Consider the following 14,170-nt stretch of genomic DNA (forward strand, 5'->3'; position numbering starts at 1 on the left):
TCCATTCACTTCTTTCTGGAAATAAGATCTAGTAATTAACCAAACAAAAGATAGAAGGGTTAAGACTGCATCTTTAAAGCAGCTGTGCTTGATAAATGTCTCTGGTCTTAAATCAATCTTTAGCAAAGCACAGAGACTTAGCAGCAGCTTGCTTATGCCAACGCTAAAAATACTTGATGTGTACAGGTAACCATGTCAAGGCTCTGGAGTTAATCCATGAGAACAATTCCTTCTGGTATTGGCAAAGGTGAGGATGCTTGCTTCTATAGAAATGAGGTTTTGAGCTGTGACTTAAGCTGTCACTTAGGTGACTGTTTAGGAAAGCTTCCTTTTAAGCTTTGAAGTATGTAAGCTGACAAATTGTTTAAGTTCAGAACTGGGTTTACAGTCTCTTGTTCTCTGACTGTATGCAACTTCTCATGTTTCAGACTGAAAGCAGAATTGCAGCGGTACCAGTCATACAACTATAATGATTATTGCCAAGATTACCAGAACTACCACTCGCAGAGGAGTTACGATGCTTACGCTGACTACAACTACAGCTCCTATGCTCCCTATGACAGCATGCAAGCTGTTGGAGACTGCTCTTTAGGAGATTCTTTAATGGCTCCAGCTGTTTTTGAGGTAAAGATAGTGCACGCTTGCTGTAAAGAAAATATTTCACAGATAATACGTTGTACAGATTTGTGTGAATCAGCAAAAAGAATCCGAAGTTGAAAACATGCTTTCTGCTTAGTGTGAAGTTAAAAGAGCAGATTCCATTCAGAGGTGTTTGTATTTAAGTGCTTAAATAGTAAATCCATAGAATTAGTGATTTATACACCATTATTTGTTCACGCATACCAAAGAATGGTTTTGACAGCATAATTGCGTACGCTTCTTCTGTTCCTGTTCTTCTGATTTGCTTTGCTTAAAGCAAATTAAACAGTTGTTGTAAGTGGTCTTATCGTGGTCAATGTATTAGTTGTGACCTCCGGAAGTCCCTTCCAACCTGTACTGCAATATTGGCTTTCTTCTAAAAATAAGTAGATAAAATGCCATCTATCCTTGTAGTTGTAGGAAGAAGGAATGGATTGAGACTGCAGCACTTTGAATCTGTGATGCTTTCTGAAATGAGTTATGATTAAACTTAGCCTTTTCTGTCTTTCAGGAATCTTCAGTTATGACTGCAATCGGTGATGACCTAATTACTGACGGTAATAAGGGTTCTATCATTGTCACTTGAGTTTAGCCATCCTTGTGCCTTTTAACAATACAAGCCAACCTCTACTGGATGAAGAGCATCTTGAAAGTTCAGCTGAGGTCAAACCTCTGTGGGGTTGATCTGCAATCAGCTGGGGTTTTAAAGCTGATACAGCATACACTGACCGCATCAAGTAAAACGGGACACTGTCAATGCTTCGCAGCAGGTTTCTTGTACCTGTGCCTTCATTCCCATTTGAAAATGGTCTAAGACAGAATTTTGTTCTTTGTATTGGTTCCGCTAAACAGATTTTATATTAGAAACTCAGTAATATGCAAAAGCTTTGTTCTCCACCCTGAGGTAAAAGCTTATGTTGCAGATTCCAAAAGGAGGATTCAGCTTGCACTTACAAATACGGTACAAAACATATTTGTGTCCTGGAAGGTTTGCAAAGTTCCTCACGTGGAGGCATTTTGTGTTAGTGTTTAGAAACTATCCTATGTAACGTGTATTGCCGTAGAAGTGAATTAAATGACTCTTGGGAGGGTTTCATGGCTGATTATCCGTAAACGTTATCTTTACTATCTTAAACATTGTCTTTGTCTTTATCTTGAAAGACAGTTCTAGTCCCAGCCTTCTAATATACAAATTCCCAAAAGTTGGAGTTGTGAGGCTCAAAATTTTAGAGGACTAAATACCTCACTAAAATTAGTAGATCTAATAGCTTATTACACTTAGCTTAAAATACATTTTATTAGCCATTTCACGTGAAGTTTTTTTGTGCGCATGCCTCAGATTTGATACTTGGACTTACCAGGCTTTTATTTTCAGATCCACAGCTCTACTTGGATGTTGATGAAATGAACAGACAATTCACGGAGACAAGCGAAGAACTCTACGATTCACTCATGAATTGTCACTGGCAACCTCTGGATACGGTCACTTCTGAAATCCCCTCTGCTATTTAAGTGTCTTCTAGAGCATGACCGTTAGGACCAAAGTGCTAAAACTACATTTCTTCTACATTATTCTAGCTCATAAGTTTTAAAGCACAATGATAGGTTGGGTTTTTTTTGCTATGCTTTTGACAGTTTCTGTAATCTTTTTGTTCATCACTCCCTTCTTGGAGCATCATGAAGTCATGTAAATATTCGAGAAATGTAAAGAGGTAAATGGGGTCTAAAGATAGACTTGCCTGTGTAAATAAAAAATTTGTTTCTGCAAACCTGCCAGCAAGGGATTTTACTTGTACCTGTGTGCAGCACGTTCTCTTCCGGCTTATGGAATTTAACAAGGTAGTAAGGGTATTTCATCTGTCTTTATTTTTATATGGGCATTAGGACACAAGCAAAATCTAGCTTCCCCTTGTTTTCCTGGTTCCTTAGGTAAGCGACAAGCCAAGCCTTTCATGTGCTTGCTTAGACTGGAAGTATGTATGGGAGACACTCACAGGCCTTGCTATGGAAACACCTGTGCCCACTTTTTCCTGCAGGCTGCTGGCTCTAACTGTACTACTGATACATGCTAGGTCAGCTAAAATTGGCTTATAAATAGGGTATGTTAAGCATATGGAAGTGTAGACTTCAACTGCCATAGCTACAAACATCCCGTGGAATGAGGATGATGTCTGCTGGCACTCTCTGCATCAGCATTCAGTTTTCCCTTGCCCTTCTTACTGTTAGACTTCTCAGCTGACGCTTTACAGCGAAGAAATTGCTACAACATAATCCGTGTTCTTAAACCTAAAAAAAAAAAATCTTGGAGAAAACAACTTGCTGGTTTTCCCTCCTTGCTGGCAAGGAGAAAAATAGTCCACCAGGAACAACAAAAAAATCCTAGTAACAGCTCCTTAAGTTATACCCTCTGCTACCCTCTCTGATTGCTCTGGTCTTCCTTCATTCGTGGTAATGAAGTTTTTAAAGCTCTGGTAGAAGGATGACAGCACTCAAGTCAAAGGAGATGAGAGCAATGAGGAAAGCTTTGCTTTAAGCTAGAGCAGTCTTGCGAGTTGCTGCCTTTATGCTGTTCTTATCTTGAAGGGTACAGAGTCTTTTCCAGTCATAGGGACTCCATAACCCTATGAGTATGGAGAAATAGTTGCTAATTAACAGTGTGTATAATAAGTAAGTGAGGCTGGAAACAAAAGAATATTCCTCCAAGAAAAAAAAGGAAGCAGAAATTACTGTACTTAATAGCTGGGGAAGCTGTTAAAGCTAGTTGACACAGTTCTGGTACTGCCGTGTGTGTTTTGGGGGCAACATAAACCATAATTGCTGTGATGGCAGGTAAGAATCCAGTTCTTTTTTATGGCTTAGTGTAGTCAGTGAAAGCAGTGGTCCTAAGCTGCATGCTGTTCTTAAATGTAATGCAAATTCTCTTTTGTGACTCCTCAGTACTTCCAGGTTACTTGTAGCTGATCACCAGCAACTGCTTCTGTTAGCTATTAGCTGTTGGGTTTTTGCTAGGAATACTTTCAGTCCTGAATTGAAATGATGACATCCTGAAACAGAAGAGACTCTTGGAGTATTGTAGGAAGCACATTCTTCCTGGTTCTAGTGCAGGTGTAGACGTAGGAGGAGACAGAAGGCAAAGAACCTCACATAGGTGGAGGGGGTGAGGTGGCATCACAGTTAGAGCTGTTGCAGTTAACTCTTCCCAAAGCATGAAAGCAACGTGGCTGGGAACAGGGATTTGTTGGGTTGCTTCTTTGTGTGAGCCAGGGAGTCTTTTGAGGGGCAGATTAATAAGAATATGACACAAGGTAGAGGTGCAATAGATGAAGCAAAGAATCTGGGTGGGAAAAGGGTTGCTTGTACGTGTCTATGGAATTGTTTCAGGGGACTGAGCTGGGGCAAATTCAAGATAATAGATGCAGCCTCCTTGAATTTGGATGGCAGTGCTGAAGCTTCAAAACCTTACAAGGTTTGATGCCACTTCAATTGCAGTGCATAGCTGTGGTACTTGAGCTCAGAAGTGCAAACTGCACAGGATTTTTTTATCTATTTTCTTCAATGTGAGCAGCAAAACATCTTCCAGGAATGTGCCTGGGTGCTACGCTGCTTTGACACGGCTTGCTTTGCATCACCAAACACAGTAGTTAGGTTGCATCGAGTACTTTGTGGAAACATTCATTGTGTTGTCACCCAGAAATGGGATGCTACAGATATGTGTTGGCCCGGCAGTATCAGTGCTGTTTTTTGGCCTTTGAGAGGTTGGTCCATAACATGTGACCTGTGTAACGAGAGGCCCACATAGATTGGTGACTTCATTAAGTCTGATACTGTGGTGGTGTGTGACCCAAGGCCCTGAACGTCAGAAAATCAGGCTGTGGCCACCTATTTTATGCAGACTTTGCCTATTAACAAGGTCTCTACACTGTACGTTAGAGACGTGCGCCTCCTTTTCCGGACTAGATAGCGAAAATACCAGTTTTGTAGTTCAGTGAATGAGATTGGTTGGGCTGTTTGTTCTCCAGAGCTGAAAAATGTTGGGAGTGTATTCTCTTGGAGTCCACAGAAATGAAAATGATGAGAGGAAGAGAACGTTGGTTGCAGCCCGCGTGCTGCTGTTATAAAGGAGTTCTCTGATGTCTTTTTCCCTCTGCTGAGACTTATCAGCCTATCGTCCTTTCCTGTTAGGAGCGCATACCTGGCTTGGGATGGTGTGCGCAGGGCAGATTCTTTACCGTAAGAGCACAGTGAATGCCAGACTTCTTCCTGTACTGCCGTGTTAACCGTGAGTCACAAATTCAGGAAGCAGTGATTGCATCGGAACTGCTAGAATGCTTTGCGGAGTCTTTTTACTGGGTAAACTTCACAGCTGCAGTTACAACTTCCAGCCTGTGTTAGCTGAACACATCGTACTGGTGCCCGCCATCAGTTTGACAAAGATGGGATTGCAGTAGGAACTTGCTTTTTTCCTTCTTTTTAATTAAACAAGTCTTTGAAGCAACTTTTCCAACACCGCCATACTTCACTTCTTCCAGTTATTTTCTGTTTTACTTAGCTGAAATGTTTTTTTTTCTTCCAAGCTTGAGGAAGTTTTCTACAAGAATGTCCCGTAATGATTTCATAAACTCTTTTCGTTGTACCTAGCTGCAACAGAGAATGCTTTTATTCAAAAACCTGCTGGTTTTCTTTTCCAAGAAGTAGTGGGGTTTTTCCTATCTCTTCACTGATGGGAAAGGCTGTAGGACAGTAGCTTGAGGGGCTACTAATGCTGTCATCAGTGAGCCGGGAAGAGGCAGGAGTCCGAAACGGGTAAAAAGTACTTAAAAGGATACCAAAAGAGTAAACGGTACTTAAGCCGTGGATGTTTCTTTTTGCAGGGATGCTCTGGACCAACCGCTTCTTTCTAGCGCTACCTCAAAGTAACTTGCAGATAGAACTCACAGGGAAGGTTGATCAAATGGTGATGATCGCTGTCATTCTGCTGGACACACAGATACTTGCCTTTCGTTTTGGCTCATTTTTAATACCAATTAACTTCAGTGCCTCGCGTTAATAGACACCGTTTGACTGCATCGGCAAATGTTTCTGAGTTGTGAGTGTCATTAAAGGCCTGTCACCCTATGGAAATCCTTCTAAATAAGAAAAATGGCATTTAAATAAATAAATAAAGCAGCGTTTGAACTTATGAGCAAACCTAGCGTAGCTGCCTTTGACGCTGATCTGGAGGAGAAAAATCACGTTATCACGCTACTATGGTTGCCTTAATAGGTTTGGTGTACATGAGGGAGGGAAGTATTATGTGATGTTTGCCTAGCTATTACATGGCCGATGCAGGAGGGGTTTTAGTCAGTTCCCTGAGCACGTATTGTTGCAGAAGTCGGTGATTTCACTGCCCAATGTCTGTTATTAAGGGCACGATTCATGTCCCGTTATCGTTTTTATTCTTTATTTATGTGTTTATTTTCTGGGGCGGCGATCTGTCACGATGCCCATCGTTCCCCTGCCGTGGGGTAGAATTTAGCGTGACGACTGCCTCCCGGACCAACGGGGCCACGAATCCGGCCTAAAACACTGCTTGTGCGTTGGTTGTCGGCGTGGGGGCTGTTGGTTGTCGGTGCGGGGGTATCGGTTGTCGGTGCGGGGCTTTTCTGACGAGCACTGTGGGCTCGGGGCGCCGTCCCACGCCCGGCGCGGTGCTGCGGCACACCAGCGGTCGGCGCCACGGCGCGGGGAGGCTCTGGAGGTGACTCCTAGCCCCGTGCTTACGGTGGCCGGGCCGGGGTTCATTATGGCGGCCGGGTCCTGAGGGCGGGAGCGGGAGGGCGGCGGGACCGGGACGGGACCGGGGCGGGGCGAGGAACGGGAGCGGCAGCGGGAGGGGGGGGCGCGCGTTCCCGTGAGGGGAGGGGGCGCGCGAGGGAGGGAGGGGGAGGGTGTGAGAAACACTCCGTAGCCAATAACTTGGGCTCAGGCGAGGAGCTCGGCGAAGCAGGAATTTATTCGCGATCGCAGTGGCGGGCGTCCCGTCCGTGCGAGGACTACCGCACACCAAATTTCCCTGGTGTATTGCCAAGCACTTCCCCGTGCAAGGGCTTACCATACACCACATTTCCCGAGACTCTTCCTTTCTCTCCCTTATCTCACGCTTCGTCCGTCTCCGGCCGCGCCCCTCGCGGAGCTGCGGAACCGCGGATCAGGACTCCACACTCGCTCCGTACAAAAGTACGTCTCAATCACACGGCACACAGAGTCTCACCCGACCCCCAAGGCAATACTTCCTATTTCTTACCTTGGTCTGTGCACAGAGTTACCGGATCAATTCTCAAAGCCGGAGTGCCTGCCTTCTTCCCTTCCCCACTCCTTCACGGATCCTGCCTCTTTCATCAGTCTCGGGCCCTCTGTCAGCTCTCCGCAGAACCGCCGCCGTCGATGCACAGGACCGCTGAAATCAGCGGGGCATGCCTTCCTGCTGCTGCGGCGGTGGGGCTCCCCAGTAGGCGACTGGCTCCCGGACGAGCCCCCAAATTGTGAGAAACACTCCGTAGCCAATAACTTGGGCTCAGGCGAGGAGCTCAGCGAAGCAGGAATTTATTCGCGATCGCAGTGGCGGGCGTCCCACGAGCAGGAGCGCCCCTGCTGGTTCCAAAACCCAGTTTATATACTTTTTGATGACGGGACCCTCCCCTGTTTCCCCACTGAGGGGGTGATCCAGGCTCACAATCTGTCTGATGCTTCCCAGACAATGCATGGCCTTCAGTTGCCGGCCTGTTAAATTTCGAATTTCTTTCGACTTTTTTACTGGTTGAAGCGGTAATGGTTCTTCACTTACCTGACTTGACTCAACACCGTGATTTTCCCCGAATTGTTCTACGGAGTCTGGTTGTCTGCATTTTACAAGGTCGCCTGCTAAGCGTTCTTATCGCTGCAAGCACACCTCGATACCCCATTCCTTACCTTTAAACAACGTAACTCTGCAAAAACAACATTTTTATTCCCACGAGGGGCAGGGCAGGCCCCGCGGCGCGTGGCGGCGGGGGGCGGGGGGGCCCCGTGACGGCACCGAACGCGGGGGGGGGGCGGTATGGCCTCGGGCGGCGCGACCGGTAGCGGCGCGACCGGCAGCGGCATGGCCGGCGGTGGCAGGGCCGGTGGCGGCGGGGCGCCGGGCGGCAGCCCAGGAGCCCGATCAGGAGGAGGAGGAGCAGGAGGAGGAGGAGGAGGAGGAGGAGGAGGAGGAGGAGCGGCCGGCGGCAAGGTGAAGAGGCGGCGCCACCGTTTGGGCGCCGCGAAGCCCCCCTGTGCCAGGAGCAAGCGGGTGAGGAGCGGCCCCCCCACAGCGGGCCCTTCCCCCTCAGCCCACCAGTTACCCCCTTACTTACCCCCTTACCTTACCCGCCCCTTTATCCCCTTAGTTACCCCCTACCCACCTCCTTACCCCCTTAGTTACCCCCTCGACCGCTTAGTTACCCCCTTAGTTACCCCCTCAACGGCTTAGTTACCCCCTTAGTTACCCCCTCAACCGTTTAGTTACCCCCTTAGTTACCCCCTCAGCCCCTTCCTAACCCCCTCAGTTATCCCCTCAGCCCCTTACTTACCCCCTTACCCCTCTACCCAGCCCATTACCCCCCTCCTCCCCCTCCCCTTCACCCCCAGCCCGCTGCCCTCAGGACCCCCAGTGCCACCCCCAGGGCTTTCCCCGCTCCCTGCACCCCTCCTCAGCCCATCATCAATTCTCTGAACGTTACCTGCCAGGCTTTGCTTCTCGTTTGTGCTGTAGGGTACAGCAGGTTGACGGTGAAAGCGGTCCGTCAATTCGGGGTGTGAAAATCCCCGTGCTGGAGGGGGGACGCGCCGAGATCCCTCCCAGCAGCTCTTTGCTAAGAAATGTCAGGACGCCCAGAGAGATGCTCTGGAGATGCCCTCTGCACGTTTGTTCAGCCAAAACCTCTCCGCTATTAAATGAGCAACGTAGCTGAGGGGATTGATTATCATATGCAAAACCAAGGGAGCGCTACGCATGGATAGCTGCTCATTTAGGTTTTTATCACTTGCAGAAATGCCAAGTCCCTTATACCACATATTGACAATCAATCTTGTCCATCTAAAGCTGGCCTGGAAGGGCAATGCAAACATTCCCCACGCTTACAGAGCAACCGTTGAAACCTCTGGCTTGAACAGTGCATTAATGTTGAAAGTGCCATAGCTTGCGTGTGCCGACACTGTGTAGCTAACTGATAAACCTTACACGTGGATTGAAAATAATCAGTGGAGATGGTTTTCTAACTTTTCCATTGTCTGTTATCTCTGCGTGTTTTCCAGTAGGTTTATTTAAAGAGTGTGCCAGAGCAAACACGTGCGTGGGGATATCTGGGGGATTCTGCACAGAGAATGGCTGCTGCACATCCAGCGCAGATCAAATTAACAGTAACTTATCGGGGAAGAATTTTAATGATTTGATAAATAGACAAACTGATAGGTGTTACATGTGTGCATTTATTATAGCAGTTAGCTTTGTAACCAGACGAATCGTGCAAATGTTCATAACGTAAAAGGACGAGCTTTGAGCAGATAGCTTGCTTAGAGCATTTGTCAATTAATTTCAGTTTATCTTCAATATCATGTCCACTCTGCAGAAGGTTCTGTGGCTTAATGTTAATTGTCTCTCAGTGATGCAGTTGGGGAGGCACGAAAGCGACCGATGCGATTTTGTGAGGTTATACCTCTGGTTCTGATCCCTACCCCGCTGTTTTTCTCATCCTTCCCCCTACAACTTTAGTCGATAAGTCGATTCTTAGAAATACTTAAATAGATGTGTTTTGTGTGCTTGTGATCGTAATTACAGCCCACGAAACCCTCTGTCTCTTACCATTAAGCTCTGAAGGTGCCTGGGCACTGTAGGCAGTATAGTTAGCAGCTTCAAAGTTCCTGGGAACTAGTCCTGGATCTAATTTACCTTTTTTTTTTCCCCCTGCCTGCAGGAGGGATGATTAGCAGGATGCCTAGCTCATGATTGTCAGCTTTCTGGATATTAATTTTTATTATTAATTTTTATTATTAATTATATTCATTTATATTAATTTATCTTTTATTTAACCGTAGTTCCTGGGGCTTTCGGTCAGGTGGGAATTCTCCGATCGTACCCGATGTATGCCGCAGAGTCAGTCTTCTACAAAATACAGCAACAGCTTTAGAAGGCTCTTGCAAGAGGAGGTGCTGGTGCTATAGCTATAGCTGTGTTTCTTCCAGGACATCTTCTGGGTTAGCCTGACTGTTGAGAGCAGAACTGTTTTTTGTGCGTATAGTCACTGCAATTCAGCATTACTAAAATTGAAAATATTTAGATTCACTGATTTTAATGGGTAGTATGGTCCTGACTGTCGCAGTAGATAATTGCTGAACTTCTGGTTTAGTTGGTTTTCACGGGAGGGTGCGAAGAGGAAGAGTCCTGGAACAAGTCTGTAGGTCAGGAGCTGTTCAGGCGTAGAGTTTCCTGATAGCCTTGCAGATTGACGACCTGCTGGTGAATTTTGGCAGAGGTTTCAAAACTTTGAGCCTTGCCAAGGTCACTTGGAAGTGCAGAAAGTGATAGGTAGTTGTAAATCAATCTTAGGTGAATTTTAGGTTTACCAGAAGTGTAGCGATCCTATGCCAGGGATCAACCTCGTCGTCGTCTTCTGAATATTTGCTGTATAATATCTGTCTTCAAGGTCCGTGGAAGGTGGTATCGCAGCATATGCTGTTGACTGCGTTTCTGTAATTAAACAAGTGTTTTTTCTTTCAAGCAGGGAATAATTAGCAGAATGACAGAAACGGTGAAAAATATTGTACCGGCCTGGCTGCAGAAGTATTTCAATAAGCGTGAGGAGGAGTGTGTAGACAGAAATGAATCTGCAAACCAGGAGGAGACTCCGGTAAACTATCACCACGATTATTCAGATGAAGATACCATAATCGATGAGAGATTCACGCCTGAACCAGCAGGAATTAGTAGACGAGGTATGTGAAAAATCATTTGGAATTCTGGCCATCTGTATTTATTCACTGATTTCTAGTTTTGAATCTGAATTTCAAAAGGAAATTGGAATGAGGGTTTTGACAGAATGAAAAAAACCCAAAAAAAGTCAAAACAACTGTTTGTGAAACCGTCTTAGCTTTAAACTGTATACACAGTTACGAAGCATACATCTTATGCTCTTGGAAGGCATCAGTTAACTTTAGGTACTCTATTAGCCAGGTGCTAAATGCTGAAAATAAGTCATTTGCAAGTGTGCTGGGTTGCATTTTCCATCTTTTAAAAGATATGGAATGAAAATCTGTCTAATTGCCTAAGGCAATTAAAAAAATTAATTTGTTTTGCAGTCTTCGAAACAAAAGACTAGATGCTAGAATGGCAGAGGAAAATTCCGTCTCGTGTCCCGACTTTGTTTGTTTTGTTTTGTTTTTTTTTTGTTTTGGGCTTTGATCAATTTAGTAAAGTTCCTCGTTAACTTGATGGTGAACTGGGGAACTTGTGCACGGATGTGGTTTATGAGATTATTATCCTTAAAATATTCAATAACTTTAAGGTCTACGTGGGGGGAGGGGGTGTCTTTGAAAAGGTATTTGGACCGTTGGCAACGAGGTTTGCAACTCCTTTACCTCATGAAAGATTAATTTGTCTTATATCCAGTGCCCCTCACTGTTCCTGTAGTCCTGTTGTATAAATTTGCATCTATTCTTATTTGAGTTTCTCTTAAATTAGCTGTTTTGGGGAAGTCAGCTTTTAATAAGTAAAGAAGTTTTGTCTGAGCGTGCGTAGGTAACCATAGATAATGTGGAAAGTCAGTTGCTTCTGTTGTTGGCAGAATCAAAAAATAAGGAGGAAATATCTTTGCCTCCAATCTCATCTAATTGTAAACAAGGAGATTGATGGCTTTCTGTGTAGCTGTAGCTTGGGAATGAGTTTGGAGAAAAGAATAGAGAAGGTCTTCGTGACTGAGGAACACATGTTGGCTTTCCTATGTAACTGCGTGAAAGGAGCTTTCAGTAAGAACAGCTGCACTGCAAGCTTGCTAACTCCAGGAGATCAGGAGCAGGTGGACACCCTGGAACCTTTCGCAGCTTATGTTGCTGTCCGTGGGTGTTGCTTACTATGCTTAAGAATAAGATTATTTTTTTTAATTATTACTACATTTTGAAACCAATGTGTTTCTTCAGTTCTGAGGTATCAGTGTGCTGGAGCCTATATTGGGTGGCCTTCCGCCTGAAGAACTTTCTGTATCTCAAACGGTGCTGTCCTAAAAATCTGCTCATGGTTTGGAGAGCTAATTAGTGGTACTGCAGTGGTTATGAAGATTGAACTAACTAGTTTAAGCTTCAGTTCAAGTATCAAGAGGATAGTGGCTCAAAGTCATTTGAATTGCCCAGATTCCTGGGAGAGACAGTAGGCTTTCATCAGGCAAAATACCCATGAATAGTTCCATTCATTTAGCAAGATAGACTTCAAGGCCACCTATTCCAGGCCACTGGCATTGTTTGCAGACCCTTTGCTTCAAGAGGGAAAAATGCTCATCTGGTTACTTGGGTCAACATCCTTGTCCCTTGGGTCAAAATCCCAATAGTTAATGGGTAGGAGATGATGTTTTGCCTCTAACGTGAGCTGATATGGAAGAACTTGGGAAAAAAGTACTGCAAACGTTCATTTTCATGTTGTGTATTCAGATTAATGTAACCTTTGTTCCAATATTATGGAAGCTGCAGTGTTATCTGTAATTTACCGTGTAATCTCAAATTTTGTAAAGCTTATTGCAAGCTGTACATGGGAGAAGGAGTATATATGTTTGATTTAGTGAACGGCCAAGTCAGCGTTAGAGCATTTGAGCACGGGGTCAGAATGTGGTGTTGTAAAACCTCATAGTTAACTACTTCTGGATGCAACATTAATACTGTGTATCGCAAGCAGTGTTGTTGTTGTAGCCAGACAGTTAGATGCAACCGTATCTGGGTGAGGAAGAAGTTAAATTTGGCTTCTCTCTTTTTGCGCTTAGAACTTGGCAATAGCATGGCTGTCGATAGGAAACAGGTTTTGGCTTCTGTGAGCTTGTCTATAGCAAAGCTAATTATCTCCCTGTTCTTGTCTAGAACCATCCACAAGTAGATCAGCACTGAACTTCCCAGTTGTGTTAACAAGGCCCTCTCTTCATCGGAGCCGTCTGAATTATACCACGCTGGATTCTCCTGTCCCACCTTGTCAGCCCTCGACATCTTCTGTATTTGGCATTGGCAGTCCTAGGCTGTCCTTCATAAAAGAAATAGAAGATTCTACCTCTCAACAAGACGATGATAACATCTCAACAACCAGTGATTCCTCCTCTAGAGCATCTGATGAAGGTGATTTTTGTGTTCTCTGTTTAATTGACTTTTTTTTTAATGTGAAGTACCTTGCGTTCTTTAATATTCCACATCACCTTAGTAAATAAAATAGGTGAATGTCAACTTTGGATGCGAGAATTAAATTGAATTTTTAGTGTTTTAGAAGTATATAATCCTATCACCTTTTTAATAGAAGCGTGCTTTGGAATACGTTTATGATACCCTGATGTTAGAAAGAGTCAATGCTGAAATATACGCATTCAGCTAGGTTATATGTAAATTTTGAACTGGGACGGTAGGAAATCAGGCTGACTTGCCGTAGCTTGACAACTAGGCTGATTGTCTAGAAGGAAGAGTGACTCAGAATATCTAACAGACAGCTGGTTAAATGTGAATAAGTGCAGGTGACAAATAGGAACACGAGATGTTTTCCTGTGTTTCAGCAAGAGAAGATAAAGAAACTACTCTGTCATAAGCTATAGGCTGTTTTTTGACCTTTCTTGGTAGAAGGCTTCAGCTGTCAATACTTTCATGTCTTTTGCCAAATTCATTGAGGAAAGCACACCATTTTAAAATAAAAAATAAGCATCGTGTCGATGTAGGTTGGTACGTAGGTCTTCTCGCTGAAAGGGCGAACAGCAGGTTTGCAGCTTTTTCTAGTCCCCCATATAGACAGGGACTGACGTGTGCTCAGCAGGTTTTGCAGAGAACTTTTGTACAGCTGAGTAGTAGAGTAGAGTTGCTGGGCTTTAGCAATATAACCTGAGTGCACTAGAACTTTCTGGTGTGTCTTCGTAAAACATACATGGGCAGAAGATCGTTAACTCTTAGAGCAGCCTTTGGGGAATCTTCCAGGTTTAAAACCTATGCGATTATGATCTGTGCTGGCCTCCAGCCTTTTACCAACATAGAAAAAAGCTTTGTCCGTACAAATGCACTGATGTTTATGCGGTCCTCTTTTATCTTAGCCTGAAGGAAAAAAATATCTGCATTGGAAGCACAGTATTAACTTGGTAAGATTGCTGAAAACTACTTGCAGCTCTGTGAACAGTTTTCAAGTTTGTAGGTGATACTTGGTTTTCAGTCTGTACGTGAAGTTGATCTATTTAAAGAAGCTGAAGTCATGCTTATTTTTCTGTATTGAAGAACTTGAATTAGTGTGATCTTTATTGTTAAAGTTCTGTAC

General features: G+C 44.5%; 1 protein-coding gene and 2 pseudogenes across 3 annotated transcripts in view; 2 read left to right on the forward strand and 1 right to left on the reverse strand.

The window, feature by feature from the left end:
• The window catches only part of LOC310891264 (nuclear pore complex protein Nup153-like), a 42,133-nt pseudogene extending 41,634 nt beyond the window's left edge, over positions 1-499 (forward strand). The window contains exon 5 of the transcript XR_014589258.1: positions 429-499. The product of XR_014589258.1 is annotated as a nuclear pore complex protein Nup153-like (transcript). The remainder of the gene's footprint in view (positions 1-428) is intronic.
• LOC310891269 (nuclear pore complex protein Nup153-like) overlaps positions 1-14,170 on the reverse strand; it is a 270,187-nt pseudogene that overhangs the window by 154,607 nt on the left and 101,410 nt on the right. The window lies entirely within an intron of this gene.
• The window catches only part of LOC310891245 (nuclear pore complex protein Nup153-like), a 65,465-nt gene continuing 59,168 nt past the window's right edge, over positions 7,874-14,170 (forward strand). Inside the window, exons 1-3 of the mRNA XM_083853512.1 lie at positions 7,874-7,948; positions 10,419-10,629; positions 12,754-13,002. Coding sequence (XP_083709638.1) covers positions 10,434-10,629; positions 12,754-13,002 — 445 coding nt within the window. The 5' untranslated portion in view covers positions 7,874-7,948; positions 10,419-10,433. The remainder of the gene's footprint in view (positions 7,949-10,418; positions 10,630-12,753; positions 13,003-14,170) is intronic.

This window comes from Anser anser (assembly GCF_964211835.1).
Source record: "Anser anser genome assembly, contig: HAP1_SCAFFOLD_60, whole genome shotgun sequence".
Classification (NCBI taxonomy): Eukaryota; Metazoa; Chordata; class Aves; order Anseriformes; family Anatidae; genus Anser; species Anser anser.